This window comes from Thalassophryne amazonica, chromosome 20 (assembly GCF_902500255.1).
Source record: "Thalassophryne amazonica chromosome 20, fThaAma1.1, whole genome shotgun sequence".
Taxonomy (NCBI): Eukaryota; Metazoa; Chordata; class Actinopteri; order Batrachoidiformes; family Batrachoididae; genus Thalassophryne; species Thalassophryne amazonica.
Genome location: NC_047122.1, coordinates 44,066,604 through 44,086,333, shown reverse-complemented (window position 1 = coordinate 44,086,333; position 19,730 = coordinate 44,066,604). Strand labels below are relative to the sequence as shown.

General features: G+C 39.9%; 3 protein-coding genes and 1 long non-coding RNA gene across 4 annotated transcripts in view; 2 read left to right on the top strand and 2 right to left on the bottom strand.

Moving 5' to 3' along the window:
* pag1 (phosphoprotein membrane anchor with glycosphingolipid microdomains 1) overlaps nt 1-4,600 on the bottom strand; it is a 101,150-nt gene extending 96,550 nt beyond the window's left edge. The window contains exon 1 of the mRNA XM_034160470.1: nt 4,399-4,600. The gene's annotated coding sequence lies outside the window, so the exon portion shown is untranslated. The remainder of the gene's footprint in view (nt 1-4,398) is intronic.
* A 785-nt stretch (nt 4,601-5,385) lies between these two features.
* On the bottom strand, nt 5,386-17,156 carry LOC117501568. Its single transcript, XR_004558041.1, has 3 exons — nt 17,047-17,156; nt 16,156-16,157; nt 5,386-5,430 (listed from the first exon to the last, which is right to left on the bottom strand). It is a non-coding gene; the product is annotated as an uncharacterized LOC117501568 (long non-coding RNA).
* On the top strand, nt 10,893-16,700 carry mrpl53 (mitochondrial ribosomal protein L53). Its single transcript, XM_034160473.1, has 3 exons — nt 10,893-11,020; nt 13,616-13,728; nt 16,512-16,700. The coding sequence occupies exons 1-3, from the start codon at nt 10,926-10,928 to the stop codon at nt 16,628-16,630; spliced, it is 327 nt and encodes a 108-aa protein (XP_034016364.1). The 5' UTR covers nt 10,893-10,925; the 3' UTR covers nt 16,631-16,700.
* Nucleotides 17,113-18,407, top strand: fabp4a (fatty acid binding protein 4a). Its single transcript, XM_034160472.1, has 5 exons — nt 17,113-17,322; nt 17,426-17,601; nt 17,688-17,789; nt 18,168-18,279; nt 18,316-18,407. The coding sequence occupies exons 1-4, from the start codon at nt 17,250-17,252 to the stop codon at nt 18,219-18,221; spliced, it is 405 nt and encodes a 134-aa protein (XP_034016363.1). The 5' UTR covers nt 17,113-17,249; the 3' UTR covers nt 18,222-18,279; nt 18,316-18,407.
* The last annotated feature ends 1,323 nt before the right edge of the window (nt 18,408-19,730 follow it).

Sequence of the window (19,730 nt, the reverse complement as noted above, 5' to 3'; positions counted from 1 at the left end):
TTTTTGAAAATTCATTCATTGTTAAAGGATAGAGATTTTTCCAAGTTTCCAAGATTTTTCCTGACTTTGACCTATGATCTTGAAAATTTAATCAGTTATTGCCTATCAGGGTATAGGTAGCCCTTGGTTGTTCTTATAGAACATGTGTGAATGAGATGCACACCACCTTAGAGTGGTTAAAGGTACAGGATAAGTTAAATATAACAATACTATGTCATATGCACACTGCTATATTTAAAGGGTATCCAACTTTCTTTGTAGATAAATTGGTGTACAGTGGCTACTGTCATCAGCATGTTACTCAGCAGGTCGGCTTTGGTCATTTAATCGTACCTTTCTCAAAGTCCAACTGTATGAGGAGAACAGTGTTATTTAGATCCTCAGAAGCATGGAACCATTTGTCTGGCGGCATACAGCAAATAAACTGTAGATATTATTTTAAAAAGATTTTAAAACAAAATTGTATGAATGAACTGAAAAAAAGCATAGACTTTGGACTGAGTTTAATGTAAAGGATCATGAATTGAATGTTAACTGAATGGGTTATTTATTGTTGAAATGTAGTTGTGACTTTAATTGTATGTATTATTAATTGTTGAAATGTAATTGAAGCGTCCAGCCCCTCTCCAGGAGTTGGGTACCAGAGCCCAAGCTGTGCGTGGAGGTGAGCCCGACTATCTCTAGTCGGTATCTCTCAACCTCCCGCACAAGCTCAGGCTCCTTCCCCCCTAGCGAGGTGACATTCCACGTCCCAACAGCCAGGGGTGTGAGCATGGACCGGGCCGCCGGGCCACCTGCCCTCAACCACCACCCAATCCTCTCTGCACCCGACCCCCATGGCCCCCTCTGCAGGTGGTGAACCCACAGGAGGGTGGGCCCACATCACTCTTTCGGGCTGAGCCCAGCCGGGCCCCATGGGCTAAGGCCCAACCACCAGGCGCTCGCGCGCGAGCCCCAACCCCAGGCCTGGCTCCAGGGTGGGACCCCGGCTCCGCCATACTGGGCGACATCTCGGTCCTTGATCCTTTACTGGTCATGGAGGTTCTGAACTGCCCTTAGTCTGACCTGTCACCTAGGACCTGTTTGCCTTGGGAGACCCTACAGGGAGCACAAAGCCCCCGACAACATAGCTCCTAGGATCATCCGGGTACGCAAACTCCCCCACCACGATAAGGTGGCAGCTAGAGGGGGAGTGAAGCCGAGTGTGAAGCGTCCGGGATGAAAATCAGCACCTCCAAATCCGAGGCCATGGTTCTCGACCGGAAAAAGGTGCTTTGCCCTCTTCAGGTCGGTGGAGTGTCCTTGCCTCAAGTGGAGGAGTTTAAGTATCTCGGGGTCTTGTTCACGAGTGAGGGACGGATGGAGCGTGAGATCGATAGACGGATTGGTGCAGCATCTGCAGTGATGCGGTCGCTGTATCCGACCGTCGTGGTGAAGAGAGAGCTGAGTAGGGGGGCAAAGCTCTCGATTTACCGATCGATCTACGTTCCGATCCTCACCTATGGTCATGACATTTGGCTCATGAGCGAAAGAACGAGATCGCGAGTACAAGCGGCCGAGATGAGTTTCCTCCGCAGGGTGGCTGGGCGCTCCCTTAGACATAGGGTGAGGAGCTCGGTCACTCGGGAGGAGCTCGGAGTCGAGCTGCTGCTCCTCCACGTCGAAAGGAGTCAGTTGAGGTGGCTCGGGCATCTTTTCCTGATGCCCCCTGGACGCCTCGCTGGAGAGGTGTTCCGGGCACGTCCCACTGGGAGGAGGCCCCAGGGAAGACCTAGGACATGCTGGAGGGACTACATCTCTCGGCTGGCTTGGGAACGCCTTGGGGTTCCCCCAGAGGAGCTGGAGGAGGTGTGTGTGGATCGGGAGGTCTGGGCGGCTTTGCTTGAGCTGCTGCCCCCGCGACCCGACTCCGGATAAAGCGGAAGAAAATGGATGGATGGAAATGTAATTGTATTGTGATTTTAAGTTTTTGGACCCCAGGAAGACTAGCAACCACTTTGTGGAAGCTAATGGGGTTCCAAATAAATAAATAAATAAATAAATCAGGATATGAATCCTCTGTAGAAATTTCATAACAATATATGAAAAATTGTGGGTTACAGGCTAGTCACAAAAAAATAAACAAAAAACGAGGTGAAAACATAACACAACTTCGTTGGTGGAGGTAATGAGGTTCTTTGGTGATATAGTTTTCAATTAATGGATGTTAAAAGAACAGGGTTTTGGTTTTTGTTTTTTTTTAACAAAAATCTATTTTCTGAGTCTCTTGCCTGACACATCAAGCCTGTGTTGAAATAAAAGGAGTGTTTTTGAAAGTATCATATGATGACATCACTTTAATGGAGAAATAAGTTTCCCTAATGATTTATAATGTGGAGAAAATTTGACTGGGTCTGATCTCCAAAATACCCTTTTGGGGGGGAGGGGGGTAGGAACATGAAGAAAGGCATTAATTTGGATGAAACCTTGAATTTGATTAGATCCTGATATCATCTACCTGTGGGCCAAAATCATTTGTGCCAAAAAGAGTGCCACACCCCCTTTTTCTGATTCTTCTAGAAGGAAAACTATTTGGAGTATGACTGGATTTTTCACAGTGGGCCCATAATCTACAAAATATGTGAAAATAAAGCAAATCCGAGGCCAAGAACTGTGAGCTACTTGCTAATTTCTCATGGCGTGTCTTTGGCCCAGGTTGAAAAAACAAATGTGAACTAAAATTATTTAAAAAAATATTTAAATTATATTCTTTGTCAATATACAAACAAACAAACAAACAAATAAATACATTTTAAAATAGTGGCAAATTTGGTGCATTTGATAACCAGCCAATTCCAGGAAAAGAGAAACAGAGAGGGTAAATAACTGGTTTAAAACTAGTTTACCATTATTTTAGATCTGTTCACAACAAGCACACAAACTGGTGTAAAACCTGTTTAAAAGGTTCTTACTGTGCAAAAATCAGTTTTTATCTTTATTTCACAGTTAAATGTTGCCAGCTCTTTGTGATAAATGCTCTTTTTGCTTGTCCATGCAACAACTAGATAACATCAGCAAAATTTTCTGTCTAAAACAGCTTGTGTAAAACATCTGTGACGTAAGTCACAGAAGCCCATATTTAAACTCCCGCTTCATCTGTGGAACACGCCCACTGAGTTGATCTGCGCTGTGTATGACACACCCACCCACACACTCTGCAATCAATCGCTGCTGCTCCGCCTCCCCTTGACAAGAGGGCGTGGCAAGCAGCAGACGCTCGTTTCTATTTAAAGCCACAGATGCAGAAACAGACATGAAGTTTACCTCAGTGTACGTGAAGTGTGTGTTTTTAACACACTCAGTTACTGTGTGTAAATTAATCAGCAACCATTTTGATAACTGATTCATTGTTTTGAGACTTTTTTTAATATTCAAATTCTGATTTCAGCTCCTTAAATGCGAGTATTTTCTGGTTTATTTTGCTAGTTTTCTGGCAGCAAACTGAATATCTGGGTTGTGGATAAAATGAGACATTGGAAGGCATCATCTTGGGTTCTGGAAAACTACGACTGAGATTTTTCACCATTTGTTGACATTTTATCAACCTCACTAACAATCAGTTAATCAAGAAAATATTTGATTGATTGGTTATTGGTTACAGCAGCATGGTGACATAATGATTAGCACTGCTACCTCACAGCAAGGAGGTCATGGGATTGATTCACACCTGTGGCCTTTCTGTGTGGCGTTTGCATGTTCTCCCCGTGTCTGCGTGGGTTCCATCCGGGTGCGCCGGCTTCCAAAGACATGCAGGATAGGTGGATTGAAAACTTTAAATTGTCCTCAGGTGTGTGTAAATGTCTATATGTGGCCCTGTGACACACTGGTGTTGGTATAAGTGGGTATAGAAAAAGGGTGGATGATTGGTTATGAAAATAATAGTTTGCTGCATACTTAAATTTTTATTATTATTATTATTATTTAAATGTAATGCAGTTTATAACAAGGGAAAAAGTCTAAACCACTTTATTATTAATAAAGCAAAATAAATAAATAAATAAAATAAAAAATAAAATAAATTTGAGAAGATGGAACAAATTAAAATCCCCCGTCTTTTTTTTTTAAATAATCAAAGCAAGCAATTACCTATTTCAGTGACTGGGTCATGTTTTCTTTCCATAACTAAATCAGAGAGGATTGCGGTTCCTCTGCAGCTGTGTTTAGAAAAGGAGAAAAATAAACGCATCAGCAGCAGATTCATATTAACATGTTTTCTGGAAGGCAACAAGTCCTTCTCGGACACACTCACCGCCACTCAGATTTCATTTCACTGCCAGATTGAGTTTCAGGATTTACGCACAGATGTGTATGTGTGTTCAAGCAAAACTTTAATGTGCAGAATATGAAACGATCACTTACCGCAGAGCTTTATTCAAGAATCAGCATTCAGCGGCGACTAAACTGACGGTCTGTGCGCTTTTTATCCATGCGGCGCTGCGTTAAACGCACCAAAGTGGGCGCACAGACAGCGTGTCTCAGCCTGCGCACATATCTGGACCCGAGAGTCGAAACACGGAGGTGTTCTGTTCGGTCTGCCCAGATCTGCGCTCCGGAGGACGCTGACAGCAGCAGCAGGAGTGCCACACAGAGCAGCCGCGCTATGCACCATGGGATATGTAGTCATTCATTCAGATGAACCGCTGCAGCAACGGCAGCTGCACATCTATCTCTCTGTACAACTTAATTCCACCATGCAACTCATATCTGGCACATTGCAATCAACTCCAATACAGTGGGCTATCAGTTCTGGCTAACATTGAACCACCACAGCTTAGATGCCCAATGGCTAGTGCCAGACTAGTTGAGGAGGCAATCAGCAACACATCCTGGCCACTCCACAATGATGTCAACCACCTAAGACTGTGCCTACCATCATGCAAACCACTATAGATTAGAGGTGAGCAATACCGGGAATTTTGGTATTGATCCGATACCAAGTAAATACAGGCCCAATATTGCTGATTTCGATACCGATACTGATACTTTTTCATATTTAAGCATCATAGATCCAAAGGATCCAAAAGAACTAGGATAGAATTTCGCCAAACATTGTATGTGACAACAAAATATTTTATTGTCACAATCAACATTTTTGTTTAAAAAATATCACTCAACACAACTTAAAACAAAATCTCCTGAGGTAGAGGGCTGACAAACCACAATACAATGGTGCGCTTCTCCATGTTGTGTGACACAGCGCAGCGCTGCTCTTACAGACAGAGAGTAGTGCGCAGCAGTCAGTGCGTGCGGGAGAGAAAAAAAAGCTTGAGTATCGATCTTTTTACATGAGGATCGTTCAATATCAATACCAGCGTTGGTATCGATATTATCGATATTAGGATCAATCCGCCCACCTCTACTGTCTATCTATCTATCTATCTATCTATCTATCTATCTATCTATCTATCTATCTATCTATCTATCTATCTATCTATCTATCTATCTATCTATCTATCTATCTATCTATCTATCTATCTATCTATCTATCTATCTATTCATTTTCTAAACCCACTTATTCCAGTTAAGGGTGGGCAGCTGGAGCCTAGCCCAGCGGTTACTGAGCCAAAGTCGAGATACACCCTGGACAGGCCGCTATTCTATCACAGGGTCAACATATGTCTTCAGACAAACACATTCAGTGCAGTTAAATTTATTTATATTGCACCAAATCACAATGTAAATCACCCTAAGGTGCTTACCAACCTCCTGAGCAAACACATAGGTGACATTAGTAATGAAAAACCATCTGGTTTTTTTTTTGTTTGTTTTTGAGGAAGAAACCTTAAGCAGACCAGACTCAGAGGCATGACCCACTGCTTAGGCCATTTTAACAGTGGCAGAGATCATATAAACAAAGTACCCAAATTATTCACACACTCACACCTGCTGTCAATTTATAGTCACCAATTCACCTAACCTGTGTATCTTTGGAAAGTGGGAGGAACCCACAGTGCAAACTCCACACAGGAAAGACCACATCGGAAGCAAACCATGTGTCAGGCAAAATGCTTGATCTCTGCAAAATACCTCATCACGTCTAACGTGCTTGCTGGGGTGGCAAGAGGTAGGCCGCTGTCTGTGAAATACTTGACTTGTGTGGACTGCTACACAAGATACCTGACCTATGTTTTGGGCATGTGCATACCCTACTCAAACCCTACTCCAAACTGAGGAAAGCATGTGAAATGTAACATGTCATTTTATTTTATTAAATGTTCTTCATACTCGTCTCTGGAGTTCCTCATGTGCAACTCAGAGATGTGGAGTTGCATCAGAAAAGGCAACCTTTGTCAAACTTGTGCAAAATCAACATGCAGATCAAGCGAAGGTCTGCGGTGGAGACCGCGATTGAGCAGACCAACAAACTTACTTGTTTTATGGGTAGTTAGTGTATTACTTGTGTAGACATTAATCAGATTTTTTTTTTTTACAGCAAATTGCACATTTTTAACAACGGAATAATTGCACTCTAATGTATAAACTAATTATTGATGGCTAAAAGCACAAATAGTAAATATATCTGGGATATTATTTATCTCACAATGACAAGGATCTTTGGAAATGTATTATTGTTCTCCAACACAGACGTTGATAGATGAATCCTGAACCAAGACAAACCTCTATTTTTCTTTGAGTTCAGACAGTCCCTTGAGCCTATACAGTTTCAGAGCATAGGACAATATAGTGCACACTGTACAGCACGGTTATGTGTATGTTGGTCTGTTTGCCGTTCGCGAGTGGTGAGTAAAATGGGCGTGGGGAGAGGAAAGGAAATGCTTTTGCTTCTCAGTGGCAGCATGTCTAAATTTAGAGGCCTTGACTATACAACCGTTACAGGCCGGGTCACATTGTTGGACGTTCAGGAAAGAGACTTGAGATGTGCTGAAGTGAGAACTGGAGAACAACACGTTTGTTCTTTTCCACATCGTAAAACAGTGTGGCTATAAATATCCATCTGCGCTAAAAGTGCTATAGCTCTGTGCTAAATGTGTATATGATATGATTAGCATACAGTTTTCTACTACAGAACTGATAAGGTGTAAAAGGGGAAAAAACATGTCAACCTAATGTTCTGACTCAAAAATATTGTTTTCTTTTGGTCACATCTCATTTCCACTTTACAATGTGTTTGTTTTTTTTTGTTTTTTTGATGACCCTAACCAGAAGGGAGCAGATTTGTGCTTACCTAAAACCTGAAATTGAACAGGCCAATCACAGCCCAACCATAATTCAAACTGGCCAATCATAGCGATGATAGGTGTGACTTGAGAGCCAGTTCATTAGTATCATTATTTTTTTAATGATGATACAGGAGAAGATATGCACTTGTATTTTTCAGATTACCAAACAAAAAAACAAAACAACCCCCCCCCCCCCAAAAAAAAAACAACAACAAAAAATAAAAAAAATATATATATATATATATATATATATATATATATATATTCCAAATAATTACTTGGTGTTTTTGGTGCAAACCCCTCTGTTATATTGGTAAAACTTTACAACAATTGGGGGACATTAATTAATGCAGTAATAAGATTTAACTTACAGTGAATTAAGACTCAACTGTGTTTAATAATCATTTATTAAGGGAGTTTGTGTTACCTAAGATAAGATAATTCTTTATTGTCAGATCAGAGATCCAAAATTTGTCTTAGTAAGTAATAGTAGTAGTACTAATAGTAGTAAGTAATTTATATATTATTTAATAATTTATACTGAACACTATTAATATTTAAAGACAAAACACATGAGTTATCTCTCAATTAACTGTTAGTTAATGTTTATTACTGCAGGAACTGACATGAACACAATTAATAAATGATTACTTGACTCTTAATTAACTGCTCGTTAGTATTTATTACTGCAGCTAATGTACCTTTACTGTAAAGTGTTTTCCATATATATATAGATATACGCCACAAAACCCATTCATTCAGTAAGAAAATCCAGTGCTCACACATACAAAATATTAATTTCCATTTCTGATATATATATATATATATATATATATATATATATATATATATATATATATATATATATATATATATTTATAACCTGACAGGCTTGGGACCTTTTTCATATTCTGAGTATAGGAGGCAGCAGCAACTGAGGATTATTTCCTGTCTTCTGTCTGTTTGATTATGAGATGTGTCTGATTGTCTGTTTTCAGAACCTCACCTCTTTTATTGACTTAGTTCTTGACATCCTCTTCTATTCATCCTTTGCAAAGCAATTCTGCTCTGCAGCGTCAGATTACTGCAAAAAGTTGCCACAATGGATTTACCTGTAAGTGAGCCTGCATGAAGTTTACCATACAATACTACATGCATTAAGCAAAATAAACAAAAACATTATGTAGTATGAGTGCTTTTATGAATGCTCATATAAAACTGTAATATGGGGCAGAACTGGATTATTGTTGTGGGTGTTTAAATGGTGTTTTATATCAAACTTCCTTTGTATTTTCTGTTTATTTCAAAACTATCACTTCACTAAGTATCCTTATGCTTTCCTGTTACTGCACACCTGGATTCCACACCTGCAGCCCTTTTCTCTATTAATAAATGCTGTCTAGTTCAACCATCATATTTTCCAAATAGTTTACATGTTTGTGTTGTAGTCCAGGCATTAGTCTGTATTCTGCCCTGACTTTTTGACTGTAATGCTCTTTCAATTTTTGGTAAAAGCTGATTTCTTGTCTGCGTTGTCAACCAGAAGACACTCCTATTTGCTTCAGTTAGTTTGTTCCGACGAGAATCAACATTTTAAAATTTCCAGTTTGGGGTTCCATGGTAAAATTATCATTCCTGAACCAGTTAAAACCAAATGAAATACTGGTTAATAACATTCCATTTAGACTGTGTGACATAACAATATGTATCTTTCAATAGAGGTGGGCGATACCGGGAATTTTGGTATTGATCCGATACCAAGTAAATACAGGCCCAGTATCGCCAATATCGATACCGATACCGATATTTTCATATTTAAGCTTCATAGATGCAAAGGATCCAAAAGACCTAAGATAGAATTTCGCCAAACATTGTATGTGACGATAAAATACTTTATTACCACAATCAACATTTTTGTTTAAAAAAATATCACTCAACACAACTTAAAACAAAATCTCCTGAGGCAGAGAGCTGACTCGAGGAGAGCGCTGAATGGGCAGGCCAGGCTGAGCCTACCTGCATGGTTGTTGGCTGGCGCCGCTGAGCCACGTGACGGCACAACAACAAAAGACCAGAAGAGGGAGGGTGCGCTGCTCCTTGCTGTGTGACACAGCGCAGCGCTGCTCTTACAGAGAGCAGACTTTGATGAATCTGCGTGCGCAGCAGTCAGTATGTGCGGGAGAGAAAAAAAGCTTGAGTATCGATCTTTTTACACGAGGATCATTCAATATCAATACCAGCGTTGGTATTGATATTATCGATATTAGGATTGATCCGCCCACCTCTATCTTTCAGGTGTTACTAAAATTTCTATGGGTATACAGTGCATCCGAAAAGTATTCACAGCGCTTTACTTTTTGCACATTTTATTATGTTGCAGTCTTATTCCAAAATGGATGAAACTCATTTTTTTCCTCATGTCAACTGTGGGACCTTATATGTAGTCAGGTGTGTGTCTTTCTAAGTCATGTCCAATCAACTGAATTTACCCCAGGTGGATTCCAATTAAGCTGTAGACACGTCTCAAGGATGATCAGTGGAAACATGATGCACCAGAGCTCAATTTTGAGCTTCATGGCAAAGGTTGTGAATACTTATCTACATGTGATTTCTTAGTTTTTAGTTTTAATAAATTAGCAAAACAACAACAACAAAAAAAAACCAACAAAAAAACTTTTTTACGTCATTATGGGGTGTTGTGAGTAGAATTTTGAAGAGAAAAATTAATTTACTCCATTTTGGAATAAGGGTGTAACATAAAATGTGGAAAAAGTAAGGCACTGTGAATACTTTCCAGATGCACTGTAGTCTATATTTTACTCTACAGTCTATCGCTAACACTGTGGTGATGAAGCTAGGCTATGCTGGGGACATTGTTAGCTTAGTGGGCGATAGCTGAGTATTTACAACAATAAATACTCTCTTTACATGTTGGCCTGTCTATCATACATTGATAAAATCATTGTTTAAGATCAGCATTTATTAGGTAAAGAACATAATGTTTATATCCTCCGCTTGGAAACAGACAGACATCACATTTTACTTTTAGAGAGTGCCAGTATAAGTTTCTGTCCGCCATTCAAAGACATGTCTAAAGAATGAAAAAGTTACTACTTACCATCATTTCACATAAACATTAACAAAATGTAAAGTTGCTGGTTTAATTTTGTTGCTATAGCAACAGCTTTGAGCTTTCGTTCTTTGAACTGGTTTGAGCCTGTTTTTATCTGAAAGGCCCCATGAGTCTCTGGAACAAATCAAGTTAGACCTCATAAATCGAGAATGGTCCTGCAGTAGGTCCAACAGGACATTCTGGCACGTCAAACCTTATAAGTTCAGATATGTTCAGTCAGTCAGGGGTAACGTTGTAAATATTTGTATTGTACAGTCGCCAAAATAGTGTTGGATTGCACCATATCAATAAATTAATTACATAAACTATAGTTTAGTGTTGGCATATACTGATGAATATATTGGTGAATCCATTCACTTCTTAGTTTCCAGTTAAGGAGCCTGTCCCAGTGGTCACGAATTGCACCCACACTGTGTGCCTATTAGTAATTTTGTTCCTGTCCATAAAAATTTAATTCACACTTAAATGTAGAACAGCTATCCTCAATCTGTCCTCTGGCGCCCTCTTGTGGCGAACGTAAAGACGTCACTGCCGAGGATAAAAACAAAACGGGGCGGGGCGAGGGAACAAACATGGCGGCGCCCAAGAAAGCGGGGGTCGTGTTGAAGACTGTGATGAAAATGTCGATTTGTTTTTGTCCTTTTGAGTCTAATGCTCGTTCTACACGGTAAGAAATATTCACCTGTTGTCTGCTACTCCACTGTATTGTGGAGGAAAAACTGCAGAGTGCCATAAAAGCGGCCGCATAGTTGGATGGCTGGGATGCTTTATTTTATTTAGGTTTTATTTGATTAATTACCACCTTAATGTTGTGAAATATAATCGTCACTATTTTCTTAAAGGAACGTTGGTCGCACATTGCTTCATAACGATGTTTGCCTGTTTGATAATGTTTTTTATGATACATTCTGACCTGTTTTAGCCTCACGCCAAAATCCAAAGTTATTTATTTGGTTGTTGAGAACCAGTCAAAACTAGCTGGTTGAAATCAAAAATTTTAAAATGTGTTTAACAGCAAGTTGTGTTAGTTTGCTATTCATCCCGCTATCATTCATACATTCATTTATATTCTGTCTGGGTCCGGGTTGTGGTGGCGGCAGAGCAAGCAGCTCTACCCACACTTCCCTATCCCCGGCCAGGCCCTCCAATTCCTCCTGTGGAATCCCTTAGGATTCCCAAGACAGTTGGGGAAAATAATCCCTTCCCCTGGGTTGGACGTACCTGGATGATGTCTCTGGGGAGATGACTGGGGTCATCAGAGGAACAAAACTATCTTGGCTCCTTCCTAACTTCTCACCCTGTCTCTGAGTGCAAATCCAGACGCCCCATGGAGGAATCCCATTCCTGCTGCTTGTATCTGCGTTCTTTTTCTTTCAGTTACTTCCCAAACTACTCAAAAAGAACATTATGTCTAAGTATCATAAAGAAGCAAATATAATTTGATTTATATGGAATGTTCAATTTATAAGTGGGACTTATTGTATATTTGAATGTGTGGGTATGTATATGCGTATGTAGATATATAGATATGGGTAGGTGTATATGTATATAAGTGACTGTGTATATGTATGTATATATTTATGTTTGTAAAGTATATACGTATCTATATAGGTATATGTGGCACAGCCCAAGCAGAGGGTCACCCCCAAGAGCCTGGTCTGCTTGAGGTTTCTTCCTTATAGGGAGTTTTTCCTCACCACAGTTGCCTAGTGCTTGCTCTGGGGGTTGGTAAGGTTAGTCCTTACTGGCGTAAAGTGCCTTGATTTGACTTTCTTATGATCTGGTACTATATAAATATAATTATAAGTGAATAGTATATTGATGTGTATGTCTGTGTGTCGACATGTAGTAGTGAATTTATATTTATGTAAATATGACTGATTAGAATTGTTGGACTTGTACTAGCAGGGGTGGGCGCTAATAAGCTTTGCTTCAGCCCACACCCTTTCGGACTCACTAGTTTTGTCTGTGTTTGTTTGTGGAATTGTTCATTTTTTTCTATTTGAATATTTTGTGTGCCGAATTTAAAAACTTTGTCACTTTGTCACTTTGTCAAAGCTCCTGACCGTAGGTGAGGTTAAGACTGGTAAATCGAGAGCCTTGCCTTCTGACTCAGCTCTTTCGTCACCACAACATTCCAGTACCACATCTACAGGACCTCAGGCGCAGAACCAATCCGTCTATCAATCTCCCAACCTTTTATCTCTGCAACCACTAAGGTTGCAGCCCTTCTAGCCAGATCTACGCTGATTCTGGAGATCGCTGTGCTAATTAATAAAAACAATTAGGCCTCCTTCTTCAGCCTGATGGCTAGCCTCATCACAAGTGCCTCAGTGACACGCACCATTAGCCGTCTGGCTACAACTCGGAGCAGCTGCCCCAACATGGAGGCCTTGAACGTGGGCCTCCCTGAAACACCTTATTATGGTGGAAGGCCCTATTCCACAGGGCTCGGTCAGGTTCAGCCCAAAGAAGCAAGATCTTGTGGCCTCCATGTGGACCTACCACACACAAGGAGAGCAGTAAGGGTCTGTTGCACTGCTTGATGGGCACTGGACATGGGTACAAGCCCATGCACTCATAATTCGTAAAGTAACCTGATAAAAATAAGTTTAGCCGATCTTAAAAGTTAGGTAGGGGTGGTGGCCAAGTGGCTAGGGCACTTGGTTTCAGTGTGGAAGGTTCCTGGTTCAAACACCACCCCTGCCACATTTCTCCATGTAATGTGGAGTTGCGTTATGAAGGGTATCCTGTGTAAAGCTTGTGCCAAATCGACATGCAGGCCCACCGCAGATTTGCTGTGCCGACCCCGAGTGAAAACAATTTTATAATTTGATTTCAGAATAATTTTAACTCCTCTATTTGTAGATATGGGGAATAGAATCTTGAAGTGAAACTATTATATCAAGTGAAAAAAACTAGTGATAAAGTGGGGAAAAAAACCCTAATATTAATATTTTTAGCATAGTATCTGTGTGTGAGAAACAGTGAGAAACTTTCAGTGCACTTTCACAGAGAGCAAGTTGAAGCTGTCAAGTGTGTCTTGCTTTGTCTAACCAAGATTAAAAAACACATTTTTTCATTTTTCAGTGGCATGAAAGTGAGTGGTTTCTCACATTTCAGAAGCTGGAAACAGAGTTTGCCTGTGTTTAATTGCTAAATTTCCTGAATTAATCCGTTATACAGATACTTCATTTTATGGCTGCTGACTGGTATAATCTGTGCTGTAATATACAGTAAAAAAGTGGTCTTTTGCTCATAGGGAGTTTCTATACTTGGTGGGCTCAGAAAAAGTCAGGATGACCAACACAAAGTGTGAAGTGATCACCACGGTGAAACATGACCGCTCTGAGCCTGTAGTGGACGTTATGTACCGTAAGTACCACCTGGTCGTAATGTGACACAAGATCTGTGGCGGGGACAAGTTACACCGTAATGTATCAGCTTCTGTTTTATAACAGCACAAATCTTATTTCTATGAAATGATTAATGTTCTGATCATATTATCCCCCTTTGTTCCTGTGGATTAGTGGTCACATTCTGCTCTTTTTAAAATGCTTGTAATTATGTTTTTTAAATATGAAACAGGATGTGCCCACAGACACTTGCAATTCACTAACTGTCTGTTAACACAAAAAGCAGAAGTTCATTGGAAATGCTAAACACTGAATTTTAATTCTGTACAGTTCTTTTTACACTCACTTCCCAATTTTATAGGTACACTTAGATAAACCTAATGAAGTATAATACAGTAGTGCAGTGTACCCTATAAGGTGATAGTGTTCTGATTTTTCAAACATATGTGTGTGCGTGTGAGAAAGGTGTTTTGTTTTCATGTCATTTTGGAGACTAATTTGTGTTGTTGAACTGTACTCAGCAGAGGTCTTATTTATGCTAAAATCCCTAGGGGTGGGGGTGGGGGGGGGGGGGGGCGCAAAAATCACAAAGCATGGGGGTGTCATGTGCTTTGCATTTTTAATTAAGGTTTATTGTAGGGTTAGGTAAAAAAGGAACATATGCTTTATCTTATAACCTGATGAGCCCATATGATGCCATGTAGAGCCCGAATGATATATTGGCTGATATGAGCCTTTCACAAAGAGGTGAGTGAGAGCATTATTTTTGCAGATATGAAAACTTCTATTTTACCAAAATCAAAGAGTGCAGAAAAGCTCTTGCTGTTGTAAATGGTGTCATTATGTAGTTTTTGCAGAGGGTATTCTGACCGCATTGTTTACAAAGCTGTCAATCATGGCTGGGACCCCATCACCCCTTGGTCCTATTAATTACAAGAGTGTGCAATATCTGTAAACCATGTGCAGTTTTCCCGTGCATTATGATTCCACAGTTGTATATAATTCTCTTTTTATATTTTACTTGGTCCACATTTTATTTTATTTTACCTTATGTTTATATTAGTTGTACATATACTCTGAATAATTTACCGTTAAATTTCACTGTCTTTCATATTGGCTAAAAATTACTCGCACCACGGAAAGCACCTTTTTGGAGTTGCACTCAAATCTTGCTGTAATGCAAATTACAATGACAATAAAGGCGATTCTGATTCTGAAGTGGACCAGTTGCCGTTCATTTTCCATCAGAGTGGGAATTTTTACATAAGTAGTTGTTATGTGGTCAGCTACGCAGGGGCCAAAATAGACGAGAAGTCTGTTTTATGCCAATCCTGAACGATGCAATATGCCAATCCAAGTGAAGGTGGTATGACGTCAGCTTGATGTATGTTGGTTGGTTGATGGTTATACTTAGTTTAACCAACAATCAATCAACTAATCAACATAGATCTCACTGCCATTATACCGCCTTTGGTCATTTATTTTTGGTTACTTAGTGATTTATATTGAAGTTCGTGTTTAAGCTGCAAAACATCAAGCTTCAGTTACATTTCTTTGTCATAAGGGTTTGATAGTGAAATGTTAGGAATCGTTGCCTTTTTGTATACATATAGCTGCAGATACATTAATATTGTAAATTTTTTACTACCTAATAATGGTATCATATCGGCACCAAAAAAAAAAAAACATATCAGTCAGACTCTGTCATCTCATTTGACGTTCAAACAGTATGCTATTTCCTTCAGCTTCTTCACTTTTATTAAAAGGTGTGCCTAACAAAAAGCCTTAATAACCTGGTAAAATTGCACTAGGAATGCACCAAATTGCACTTAAAAGAAGGGTTGGTTATGTCCCCATACACACCTGTTTAACATTGGGTTCATATCAAAGTCATGGCACTTTTTAAATGTATGTATCAACAGGTGTTACTGGTTAATTTATATTGATTAGAATATTCCATAAGTTTTTTTTTTTTAGTTTCATTAAATACAGCAGGAGTCAGGTTCCTTTTCATCTTGATTGATTCATTCATTCATTTATTTATTTCATTCATTAATTCAATGTAAAACTGGTCTGATTCATAACTTTTCATGGATAAGTTGATGAGTATTTTTCCCAGGTATAAAAAGTATGAGATGAGCTGATGATCTGGAGCAGCCTTTTTCAGAGTGGTCCACTGGTGGTCCGTGAGTGACCCCTAGTGGCCCATGAGTATCTTGTAAAATATCACATTTTAAATTAATTTCATATTGTAACTTCAATATGTTTCTCAAACTGTTGGAGTGTTTAACAGACCTATTGTTTCTGGATATTTGGAGCGCTTAATGGTCCACGAGATATTTAAATTTATTTGTGAATTGGTTAAGTGGAAGTGGTCTGAAAAAGTTTGAGAAACACTTGTCTAGAGGTTAAAGCGATGGGCTTGAGACCAAATGTGCAGATGAACGCCTTGCATAGCAGCACACTGATGTATGAATAGGTGAATGTGAGGCATCATTGTAAAGTGCTTTGAGCATTTGCTTCAAATGGAAAAGCGTGATAGAAATGCAGTCCATTTATAACCAAAAAATGAGTCCAGACTTCCTGTTACTTCGTACTAGCAATAAATGCTCAATCAACAAAAATTCTCAGCAGTGCCTACGAAAAAGCAGAAATGCCGACGTGTGGTTGTGACTTATGTGACACTTCACTTTATTTTTTCCACACGTAAAGCTCAGTCTTTGTGCATGGTCACCAGTGGATTTATATTCTGTTGCTTGTTTAAGGTACGATTGTGTTTGTTTGTTTGTTTGCTTGCTGCAGAAGACGGAGAGAGGCTGGTGATGAAGGGAGCATATCTGACCTGCAAAGAGATGTTTAGCGCTTTTCAGTCCCGCTGCATCAGCAAGGACCCACGGGTGAAAGAGGAAGCAAACAAATAACCTTCATGTTGAATGTAGTTGTATTTATCTGTATATTTTCATTGACGTTGATAATAAAACATTGAACTGAGTTAGTGGTGGTGTGACCTTTGATTTATAAAGCTGCTGTGCACTGATTGCAAAATAGATCAAATAACACAGGGTTAAGAGGTTGTTTTTCCCTGTTCGCAAACTAAAAAATAGGAATAGATAAAAATGCAGATTTTCAAACCACTTCAAGGTTCTTTTAGAAAAATGAACCTTTTTTTTTTTTTAGCAATTGCATATGTGAGTTTTGGCACAGCACATTTTTACATCCAGCTACAGTGAGGAGAGGGAAGAACTTTTCACCCAGACAGCTGACGTCCTGTAGCCTCTGACCCACTCACTCTTCCTGTGCCAATGACTCGTGCTGAGCCCCCACCAACATTCTATACAAAATCAGTATGCTCTAATATTGTCATTTAAAATTCGATCCTCACATCATAGAGTGGAGGGCGGGACTGTGCGATGTTCCAGGCTGTGATTGGCTCAGGTTGCAGCACTGGTCCTTTAAAAGCTGTGTGAGCCTGCTTTGCCTGTGAAGCTGCAGAATCAGAGTGGCCCCACTGTTGAGGATTTCACTTCAGACGCTACAAACATGGTTGAGAAGTTTGTCGGGACGTGGAAGATGGTGACCAGTGAGCATTTTGATGACTACATGAAAGCAATCGGTAGGCGTGTGTGTGTGGTTGCTGCTGTGTTTTTGGTACTTGTGATACTTGCATTGTTGAGTGCATCTGATGAGTTTTGATCACTCTGCCTTCATCTTTGCAGGTGTTGGCTTTGCAACACGGCAGGTGGGGAATCGAACCAAGCCCAACCTGATAGTGGCCGTGGATGATCAAGGGATTGTTTGCATCAAGACTCACAGCACGTTCAAAACAACTGAAATCAAATTCAAGCTCAATGAGCCGTTTGAAGAAACTACAGCAGATGACAGGAAGACGAGGGTTAGTCAGAAAAATGCACTTTTTTATTTTATTTTTTTAATTCTTTACGTGCTGGAATGAGTGTTTGTCTGTTCTTTGACCTACAGACTGTTATGACTCTGGAAAATGGAAAACTTGTGCAGAAACAGAGCTGGGATGGCAAAGAAACAAGTATCGAGAGGGAGATCACAGATGGAAAATTGATAGCGGTAAGGATTTTTATTCTTTTTAAACAATAACTATAAAGAATATTGCTCATATGAGTGGTCTCCTGAAGTTTTTAAATGTGTTGATCTTGTATTTTGTACAATTTTTTTGGTTACCTTTTCACATTTGATGAATCAGTCTTCATCTTACTGTTTGAAATCCATATGAAACCTGCACATTTTTAATATTTTATTGCCTTTAAATGAGATGTTTTGGGCTCCAAGAGCTTTAATTTGAATGATAAACAGTTACATTATAGATTATGCATGATGGATGCAACAAAACAATTTGCCATATGTCTTGGAAATAGTAACCAACATCGGATTTGTTTTGGATCCAGATCAAGTAGCCTTAACATCACCTGATCTGTCTTTCTGCAGAAATGCATCATGGGCGATGTGGTTGCAGTGAGGACGTACGTGAAGGAGGCGTGATGGAGCCCTTTTTCAGCCGGCTTTCTGCACAAACTGCTGGGTAGCAGGCTCAGTTCAATGAGCGAAAACCAAACTAGAAGTGTCGGCGTATTCCATTCTTCACCATGTTGGCTGAATAAACCTTTTGTGTGCCTCTGTTTTCCTAAACACTTGATTTCAAATAAATGTTGTGATTTGAATAAAATGTTCCATTTCAATTTATTTATATAGCACCAAATCGCAGGCGACAGTGGTAAGGAGAAACTCCCTGTGGTGATAATGAGGAAGAAATCTCAAGCAGACCAGGTTCAGAGGGGTGGCCCACTGCTTAGGCTGTTGTCAAACTGGGTCAATGTGAGGTTACTGAATGTTACTTTGTTGAAAGTAGTCCTAACGTGAGATTCTCTCTGCTCTGAGGTGTGTATATGTTAGTTAGTATTCTCCATTTCTGTCAAATGCTTTTGCCTTGTGGGGCTTATGCCAAGTGTCCAAACATATTTGTTACCCAGAAGTCAAGAATGTTTGCAGAAACTCCTTCCGGAAGGTGAACTCCTTGGAAGTATCATGCAGAGAGGTCTCTGAGGAAATGTATCCTCTTTCCTTTTCAAGAGGTCAAACATTTCTCTTTGCACATTGTCTGGCCGCTGTACCTCCACTGACGAGCCAGAATCATGAACATGTCCCCAAAGGCCTCCCCACCCATTGGCCATCGATCAAGACTCCACTTGTGTGTGTTTGTGGGGATTTTTCCAGATGAGACGGACACTTTCTCATAACAGGAAAGAGACGATAGCAGCTGATTGGACTTGATCACCAAAACAGCTGAAGTAGGTGGAACTGTGGGCTGCACTCGCGTTTGGACATTAGCTCCGGCAGCGGTCAAGGACGTACTATAGTTGAGCTTTTTGGAGAAATGCCAAGTAGGTGAAGAGCAAAAGTCACCACGGTGGAGTGTCGGTGGTCATGTTCCAATTTCTCAAAGCTGTTTAGGTTCATTTGAATGGAAACGTTAGAAAAGTCTTTGAAACAAATGAGGTTCTGTTAGTTGTGGAGCAAAGATCACATCTGCTGTACATTGACTGAGACGTGTAGTGTTTGTGTTTCACTGGAATCTCCGATGAAGACCTCCAGCTTCACCCCTTTCCATGTCACAGACCTCCATTTGAAGATCTGTAGCATTTCAGCTTCAAAATAAGCATCAATTATACTGAACAAAGTCGATTGAGGTTGTTCCCTGACGGTTTCCCAGAAGACACTGCATGACTTGGCCAGCTGAAAAAAATATAGCGTTCACGAATAGTTCTCACCCTCTTGGGTTTTTCCTTGTTATAGGAAATGCTTTTTAGAGGGGGATAAAACAAAACAAAATTATGCTCTGGATGCAGGTCTGTTAAATGTGGTTGAAATTAAAATTATAAAAACTAAAATCATCTAACTCCACAGCTTTACTTAAAAAAAATTATTTTAAAGTTTGTTTTCACAGGTCTAAAGGTTAAAGCAGTGGGCTTGAGACCAGAAGATCATCAGTTT